Here is a 9,447-nt window from a genome sequence, read left to right as displayed (position 1 = left end):
ACAATGGCATAACTCAATTTAGAGAGGGCAATGTGTGTGTATGTGTGTGTTGGGGGGTAATGCATATAAGATGTTTATAGTTTCAGGTAAATGTGAAATTAGATCAAGAGGTTTATAAGTTTATGCTTAGGAAAAAGTGACCCAAGGAGCAGAATATTGAATGTTATTTTTGAACTGAAAAAAAATTTTAATGGAAATGACGCTAAAATTGTTGTAAATCAAAACAGTTTTTCTGTAGGAAGATTTAATGCTTTAAAATTTCCCCGTTCCTATTTCTAAGCATAACAGGTGCTGTAGGATAAGACTGACCGCAATGTTATCCTCTATCCTATTTTGGGGACTCGCGGCTCTCATGGGTAAGCCATCAAATCACATTAACCTTGTTTGCAAAGGGTTCTTGAAAACATCCGTCACTGTTAAAGCAAGAAAGAGCAATGATTCATGCAGTGCATGGGACTCTCCAGAACAAGGAGACCCTGATCTACGGCTTATTTCTGTCATGGAGAGAGTGGGCGAAGCTGAAGTCAGTGGAAACTCATGGGTCAGTACCTGAGAGGCAGGACTATATGAAGTGAAAACTAAGAACAGGCAGCCAATAAGACTACTGATTTGTAAAAAGCACCCTAAAACCCACTGCGCTGGGGAGAGTTTACAAGGAATAGTTCACACACAGTCAAGGTGATGAGTTCAAAGCAGCTTAGGGCAGGACATGAGAGTTGAATACTTCTTGTTATTTTAACAAGAGAGGAGCCTGCCAGATGGGACGGACGACTTCAGTGAAAGCATGAGGCAGAAAGGCGTGGAAGGGCCTGGGATATAGCAGCAGGACAACGTGCCTGAAAGAGAAAAGGGAATTTCTAAGGCAGAGTCTGGACAGGTGGACTGGTGAGATGGTAAGAATAAGAATCAATAAGATAGGACAAGAAACATTCCATAGAAAAAATGAAAATCCACTGTAAATAGTGTTCAATTGTCTTTATTTAAGAAGTGGTGATTAAGAAAGGAAGCTTTTGTTAAAATATTTAACTAAATTTGGGGAAGTGAGTGATTCAGCCAAACTTCAATGTTCGACACAGCACTGATCCCACCCCCAGCAGCTTCTAAGTACTTCTGGCCCGAGCGGGGGCCATGGTTTCAGCTTCGAACTGCTGTAATTGCCAGGGCGAATCCAAGTGTGTAGCCAGTAGTCTGATTATGGGTGACGCGCCAGCTGTGTTTAACTGAAAAGTGTCTATAATTAAGAATGTGTGTTTCAGATGCCAATGCAAGTGGCGTGAGGCCTACGGTCACATTCGAATCCCCTTAACGCAGTAGTTTCCAAACTCAAGTTTGCATGGGTCATCTGGGAAGGCTAATAGAGTGAAGGTTCTTTAACTTGTACCCAAAGATTTTCATTCAGTAGACTAGTATGAGTGACCCAGAGATACACATTTTGAATAGGTACCCCAGATCATTTGTTGGCTGTGTTCTGTGGGCCATACATAGCAAAGGTCACCAGGAATGAGACTAAAGCTGCTGATATATGGACACTTCACTCAGATACTTTTGATCATTCATTTCCTTCCCGTTCATATTTTTACCCACCATTTATCAATTCAACAAATAATGATTTATCAACAAATATTTACTAATTTTGCGACAGGCATTGTTCTAGGTGCAGAAGAGGCACAGAAGGAGGCAATGCTCCGACAGGAGAGAAAGAGGAGGGAAGGAGGAAGGAGGGAAGAAAAGGGAGAAGGAAAAATGATAACCTTATCAGAAGCTTATAAGTGATATAAAATAAGATTTTAAATAATTTAAGGTAACGAAAGACAAGTAATGAGGAATTTAAATATTCTCTCTTCACTATAAATAGATAAGAGAAAATTTCCAATAAGGTAAACTTTAAAAAATGCTTTGTCGTAGGACTTTTTAATTGGGAAATAGGGAAAAGATAATATAATAAACTCCAAAGTGCCTACCCACCATTGAATTAATAGACTTTCCATTATCTTGATTGACCCTTAAATTCCTAGGGGCTGCTCCCAGCTCGGTACCTGATGGCTTCAGGAACCGTGCAGTGTTGGGGGTCAGCCTGGGGTTCTCGTATGGAGCAAATGCTCCAGTTTGGTGCTTTTTGTTTGTTTATTTGTTTGTTTGTTTTTTAGCTATCTCTCAGTTATATTTGTCATTCTTTGTTTTCTCTTTTTTGGGCAACGCCGGCATGCACAGGGGTTATTTCTGCCTCATACACTCAGGAATTACTCCTGGCGGTGCTTGGAGGACCATATGGGATGCTGGGAATTGGACCTGGGTTGGCTGCATGCAAGGCAAATGCCCTACCTGCTGTGGTATAGCTCCAGCCCCAATATTTGTCATTGCTTATTTTACTTATGTCTCATTCTGAATTCTGGATGGGGGTTGGAATATTTTTAAACAATTCAGGACATGTCACCCGAAAATGTTGTATCTATAACATATGAGACCAGCTCTGGCATAGTTGGGTTTCAGACTTTCAATGTTCGACATAGTACTGATCCCACCCCCAGTGTCCATTTCCGTCCCCCTGCATCCCATGTCCCCTCCCCACTCCTTCACAGGCACCTGTTAAAGTTTGTTTGTCCAAGTCTGGGTCTCATAATGCCGATGCCACTGTCTCCATGGTCTGGATATTTAGCTCTCCCATCCCGTTCCTCACCCATGTACTTTGCCCCCGCCCTGTTGCTTCTCATCTGTCTCTTCTCTCCACAACCCCACCTTTTTTTCCTTTCTTTTTCATTTTGGGAGGAGGCTTGGGCCTTAACTGGTGATGCTCAGGGTGTACCCCTGGCTTGAAGCTCAAGGATCCCTTCTGCCAGGACGAGGGGGACCATATGGAATGCCAGGGATGAGATCCATGTCTGTCACATGCAAGGCCAGTGCCCCACCTGCTGTCCTACCGCCCTGGTCCATATTATCTGGCTTTCTTAAATGCCTGCTTTTACTTGATAGTTTCACTCTCTCATTTTTTAGTTCATTTACGATTCCTTTTTTGCCATTTTGGAAATGTGAGAGAACAAATGCCTCCTGTATTTTTAAATTGTTTTGATAAGGTTTGCTTTTAGTACATTTTGGGAAAACTTTAGTTTTTAGAGTTGCTTTGTTTCATTGTAGAATAAGTATTTAAAAATGGGAGGGTGCCAGAGACTGAGGAGATAGCTCAAAGGCTGGGCAGATGCTGCATTAGGAGGTCCTGAGCCAACCCACAGTATCTCACAGGCTCCGTGAGCTCCATTGGGCCTGGAGGCCCCAGCACTGTCAATCTGAGCCTCTTCACATGTCAGGCGGAAGCATTGAGCTGCCCAGGCCGAGAGTCACCGGGAGTGGCCTCAGACTTGGGAAGGGCTGGCCAGTAAGAGAGGGCAGCCTTCCACTGAGTGTGCTTCTGATTCTAAGAAAGTCTCGTTATATTGTCAAAGTAATCAGATTTAGACTGTGGCCGGCACGTAAAATCCACTTTTCTATGGAAACCACCATTCACCATACTAAGTAAAACAACTCAAGTTTTTTATGTCAATCATTTTAACAAATACAATTTTTATAACAAGTATTTATAATATAAGGCGCAAGTCAACCATCCCCGGCACTGTTAAAACAAACTTATTGACACACAGAAAATTTCTTTTATCTACTTCAATAAATTCACTTGGATGGAAGCTCACCTCTTCATGACAAAATTAAAATAAGACTTGTGGTGTGTTAAATTTTATTTCCAATTTATTAGGCAGAAATTTGTTTTCATAGAAACATGACATAAAAATAGTATCTTTTAAGTCAATAGTACCCTTGTTTCTTAAGTCATCATAGCACTCTTTCCTTTTAAATCTTCCTAAACAAAAACAATGCTTAGTCCAGATGTTTACATCTGCTGTAGTTTTTGTTGGGTGTGTTTGGGATGCTCTTGAGCACTGTGGGCCAACAGAGCTGACAGTGCTCCAGTCCTTCAGGCTTGCACCTGGCGGCACTGAGAGACCGTGCAGTGCATCAGACTGGCTGCACTGACTCAGTCTCTCTGACTGGAATGCACAATTCCACCTGAAAACCTAGTGGCAATTTTCATTCTGATTGAGACAGCAGCACGTGCTTCTGAGACCAGTAAGAACTGACCTTCCTGTGCTTGGAATTAAGTCAAGAGCAGACAGAGATTAGTGTAGAGTGAAGAGAGCTCCTGCTTTCCCTGCTGAGTTGGGGGGTTGGGGCAAGGTTCTGGGGAGCACTGCTTGTGGCTTCCCTCCTGTGTGATAGCAATCATTCAGCCACTCAGGAAGCAGTGCATTTCACGGGGACTCTCCTGCCCAGGCGCAGCCGAGGGCCTGTACTCCCTGACCCACTCCATGAACCCTCACCTGCACCCGCGCCTGTACCACGGCTGCTATGGGGACATCCTGCACATGGAGACAGCTGGTGCGCCCTGCGACATCTCCCGGCTCTTCAACTGCGGTGAGTGCAGAGCAGACAAGGGTCTGAGATCTGACGATCTCTTCATCATCCTCAGGTGCTTTCTTAGGGGTACTTCAATTTTGAAAAGGGCATAACATAAAAATTAGAAATGGAAAGAGCCTGGAATCCCAACCAAGCAAACTGCGTTTTATTTATTTCCCTCCTTTTCTTTCCAAATCTCCAGACATGGTTTTTTTCCTACCTATTGAGATTACTGCTTCAATAAAGTATTCAACTGTGCTTTGAGGTTCTTTGTTCTCTGTTTACTTCACATTACAGCAGAGCACTTGAAGCAGGTCTCCTATTCATTCCATTTCCTTACTTTTGAGACCCAATTCCAGAGTCCTCAGGCCGGCAGCCCAGGACTAGAGCCCGAGCTGGAAGCAGCTGCAAAATCACCACTACCCTCACTCTCTGAGTGACAGATCAGAGAACCAAGACTTCGATGGAGTTGCTGCAGGGCCTGGGGGTTAGAAGCAGAACAGTGTAAAACTTGAGTTGGCGGGACCTAGCTCAGTGTGCCAGCATGACACAGCAGAGACAAGGAAGCGCAGAGATGGTGCCCGTGTGGGCTGTGCAGTGACAGGGAGGCTGTGCTGACAGGGTTGTCTGAGCTCTGGACAGTGGCCAACTTTCGACCAACTCTTACCTTAGGAAGACTTTTTTTTTTTTTTTTTTGCTTTTTGGGTCACACCCGGTGATGCACAGGGGTTATTCCTGGCTCTGCACTCAGGAATTACTCCTGCAGGTGCTCAGGGAACCATATGGGATGCTGGGAATCGAACCTGGGTCAGCCGCATGCAAGGCAAACGCCCTACCCACTGTGCTATCGCTCCAGCCCCAGGAAGACGTTTTTCTCTGAAGAAAAAGGAAACATTATTTTCTCTTGACTCAGGGATCCGTGGTTCGGAGATGTTTGCGGAGATGGATCTGAGAGCGATAAAGCCTTACCAGAATCTGATCAAAGAGGTTGGGCTGAGGTACTGCGTGGACCCTGCTCTGGTGGCTGCCATCATCTCCAGGGAGAGCCATGGTGGAACCGTTCTGCAAGACGGCTGGGACCACACGGGAGCCAAATTCGGCCTGATGCAGGTACCTGGTTAGGCACTCTCCATCAGCTCCACTTTCCTTTGCAGGCTCTGAGCCCAACTTGGAGACCCATTTACAATACTCGTAGGCTTCAACATACCTTGGTAATTTACCATACTGCTTTGGGGGTTTGGCCCAATTAGAAGTGCTCAGGGCTTACTCCTGGCACTGTGCTTAGAGATTATTCCTGACCTATCAGAGGACCATACGAGGTGCCATAGATTGAACCTAGGCCAGTTGTGTGCAAGTCAAATGCCTACCCACAGGACTACCTCTCCAGCTTCAAGAACAGTACTTGAACTGAGACATGAACCTTTGGCCCTCAAATTAAAAGGCTGATTTAGACTTTACATAATTTGTATCTGGATTTTTATAACACATTCTTGTTATCTCCCTGAAGATTGATCAGTTATTGGATATCTTACAAGATAGTATTTTATGAGTTTCAGAACTATAATTTTCAATATGTGATATTCATTCCATATAAAGGGACATGACTCAAGGAATCTTCTCGGGGTTCATAAAGTATTCAACATTTCAACTGTGTATCAAAACACTATAATTAACACTTGCTTGAAGCAGTTTGCTCCTCCGGAAAATTGGAAGAATGGAAATTTTCTAGTTATTTGCTTCCAGGCTGTGGAAACCCAGACTTCTAAACTTTCTAGTGAGAAACAATTTTTTTTTAATTTTTGCTTTTGGGGTCACACCCATTGATGCACAGGGGTTACTCCTGGCTCATGCACTTAGGAATTACTCCTGGTGGTGCTCAAAGGGCCATATGGGATGCTGGGAATCAAACCTGGGTCAGCTGGGTGCAAGGCAAATGCCTTACCCGCTGTGCTATCGCTCCAGCCCCGAAACAGATTTTTATGTTTGGTTTCAAATATCTATACTTTGGGTTCTCATCAGCAACTTTTTAATTTATGGATCTACATAGCTTGTATGTGTATTTATTTATCTATATTGTGTTTTAAAATCTGTACCACATTCATTTTTCCCAAACCTTACTTTATTTTCTCCTCACCTGCCAAAGAAAGAGCTGCAGGATTGATTATGTGGGTAAAGACACAGGGTGGGAGCCAGGGTCTGTGAGTCAGAATCCAAGGGAGAAGAAACCAAGGACAGCAGGGAACCTGCTGCTTCATCCAGATGCTGACATTATTGTTTCCATTTTCTAGCTGGATAAGCAAGTGTATAAACCTGTTGGTGCCTGGGACAGCAAAGAACACCTTCTACAGGGTGTTGGGATTCTAACAAACAATATTAAGGCGATCCAGAAAAAATTTCCCACCTGGAATGTAACTCAGCACCTCAAAGGTAGGCCCGACTTTTACTTGTATAAAGAGCCCTGAGCGAGGTGACAGGGGTCAGGGCTGCTTAGTGCTCCCGCAGCTATTCCGACGCTCCACGTTCTGCACTTTATTAGTCTCCCCTTCCCAACTTTCATTTCTCCACCCAACAGAGGCTGAGGTTCTTATTACACCTTTGGGTATTGAACCACCGAGTTTAGAAGAATTTGTTCACCTTTCTCCCTCTGCTCTGAACTCCCAGAACTGCTAGTTTAAAAAGGAGAAAGGACCAGAGAGAAAACACAGCCAGTATAGAGCTTGCCTTGCATGAAACTGGCCCAAGTTAGATTCCCTACCACCTTATATGAATCCCCCAGAGCACCACCAGGATTTGATCCCTGAGCACAAAGCTAGGAGTAAGGCCTGAGCGCAGATGGGTGTGGCCCAAACACACACACACACACACACACACACACACATGCACATGCACACGCACACACCAATATGTTCATTTTTCTCTGATGGGTAGTTTTTTTCTGTATGCAAGAGACTGTTCACCACATTCTGAATTGCTTGACCAAATTTCTCCCTTCATGAGCATCTCAGTGACCTCAGGACTTTATACACCATGTGAAAGTCGAGATCTCTGCTTGACTAGCCACAGCACCCACTCAAGTTCAACACTTCCCACACAAAATTAACTCACTGACTTCCCACTATATTTTGCTGATTAGTTTTGCTGGAAGAAAGCACAATATGTCCAGTCATGTTCTTCTCTCTTTACACCAAACCATGACAATTCTTATTAAGCTTCCTTTCTATAGACTGACGGTGAGTCTATACCTCTCTATCTTCAATGGTTTAGAATAAACAGTGCCAGGGATCATTCACAGTAGTGCTCTGGGGAAGCAGACCACATGTCTGCTTCCACGGTCACACCTGGCTTCCTCTATGCCGAGCCAGGGTCCAGCTCCCTCCCAGCCCAACAGTTTTTATGTCAGTGTCTTTGAAAGCAGGGATCATGGCTGGGGTTTTCTTCTCTAGATGTCAGAGTATATTTGTGGTAACAAATTTGAACACATTAAGACATTGAAGATAAATTTAGAGCAAAGTACACATATGCCCACACATGCATATATGTGCCCTGACAAAGAGATGATTATGTCTCAGGTACTTTCATACATGTGGCACTCACCCTGGCATCTATCCTGGAACACAATGTATATTTTTGTTTTGGGGCCACACCCAGTGGTACTCGGGGTTTACTCCTAGCTCTGCACTCAGGAATTACTCCAAGAGAGGTTCAGGGGACCATATAGGATGCTGGGGATCAAACCCAGGTTGCCGCATACACAGCAAAGACCCTCCTTGCTGTACTATGAAAATGGTTATTGGATGAATGACTGTTGAGCAAATGATTTTTTTTTTTTTTTTTTGCTTTTTGGGTCACACCTGGCGATGCACAGGGGTTACTCCTGGCTCTGCACTCAGGAATTACCCCTGGCGGTGCTCAGGGGACCATATGGGATGCTGGGATTCGAACCCGGGTTGGCCGCGTGCAAGGCAAACGCCCTACCCGCTGTGCTATCACTCCAGCCCCAGAGCAAATGATTTTTTTAAAAGTAAATAATGGAATAAACAATAAGGTATAACTGGAGACCTGGAGATCCACTTTTTTGAGGTCTGGAAACACATGAAGCAAGTCCTAATTTTTCATTAAAAAATGAAAACTGGTGTCAGAGAGATAGTACAGCGGGTAGGGTGTTTGCCTTGCATGCGGTCAACCCGGGTTCCCTCCCCGGAATCCCATATGACCCCAGGGCACCACCCAGAGTAATTTCTGAGCTCAGAGCCAGGAGTAAGCCCTGAGAATATCTGGCCCAAAAGCAAAACAACCAACAAAACAGAAAAAACTATTTGAGGGGAGAGAGAGAGAGAGAGAGAGAGAGAGAGAGAGAGAGAGAGAGAGAGAGAGAGAGAGAGAGAGAGAGAGTCAGTCAATTGGAATAAAGGAAGAAAAGGCTCTGAGACTTCTTGCTTCTGACCTTTTCTGAAGGCCTGGTGTCCTGTGAATCTCACCCTGAACTCTGTGCTTTGTTCCAGGCGGCCTCTCAGCCTTTAAGTCAGGAGCCGACACCATTGACTCACCCATGGACATAGACAATGACTTAACCAATGATCTTCTTGCCCGAGCTAAATTCTATAAAAGACACGGCTTTTAGGCTGTGTCAGGGGCCAGACTGGCAGGTGCTCGATGGTCCCTCTTCGAGGTTTGTTACGGATGTGTTGCACCTAACACTGGCAAAGGCATGGTTGCAATTTTGACAGAAAATTCATTTCCTAATTTTTAATCCAGATAGGCATGAACAAAGAAAAAAAATTCAGACCAAAGAGCTATCATTAGTATGGGGAAGGTGCTTGCCTTGCATGCAGCTGACTTTGGTTTGATTTCCAGCACTGAATATGGTCCCCCAACCACTACCAGGAGTGATCCCTGAGCACAGAGTTAGGAGTAAGCCCAAAAGACTGCTGGGTATGGCCCAAACAAACAACCACCAAGAAGAAAAAAAGGAAAAAAACGAAAAAAAGGGGCTGGAGTGATAGAACA

At 44.4% G+C, this 9,447-nt stretch overlaps 1 protein-coding gene across 1 annotated transcript; it reads left to right on the top strand.

Moving 5' to 3' along the window:
• The first annotated feature begins 295 nt into the window (after positions 1-295).
• Positions 296-9,061, top strand: LYG2 (lysozyme g2). Its single transcript, XM_004615799.2, has 5 exons — positions 296-356; positions 4,318-4,458; positions 5,354-5,550; positions 6,729-6,867; positions 8,943-9,061. The coding sequence occupies exons 1-5, from the start codon at positions 314-316 to the stop codon at positions 9,059-9,061; spliced, it is 639 nt and encodes a 212-aa protein (XP_004615856.2). The 5' UTR covers positions 296-313.
• Positions 9,062-9,447: the final 386 nt, after the last annotated feature.

Source organism: Sorex araneus, chromosome X (assembly GCF_027595985.1).
Source record: "Sorex araneus isolate mSorAra2 chromosome X, mSorAra2.pri, whole genome shotgun sequence".
Classification (NCBI taxonomy): domain Eukaryota; kingdom Metazoa; phylum Chordata; class Mammalia; order Eulipotyphla; family Soricidae; genus Sorex; species Sorex araneus.
Note: the sequence above shows the minus strand (reverse complement) of the source record. Positions and strands in the feature narration are given on the sequence as shown.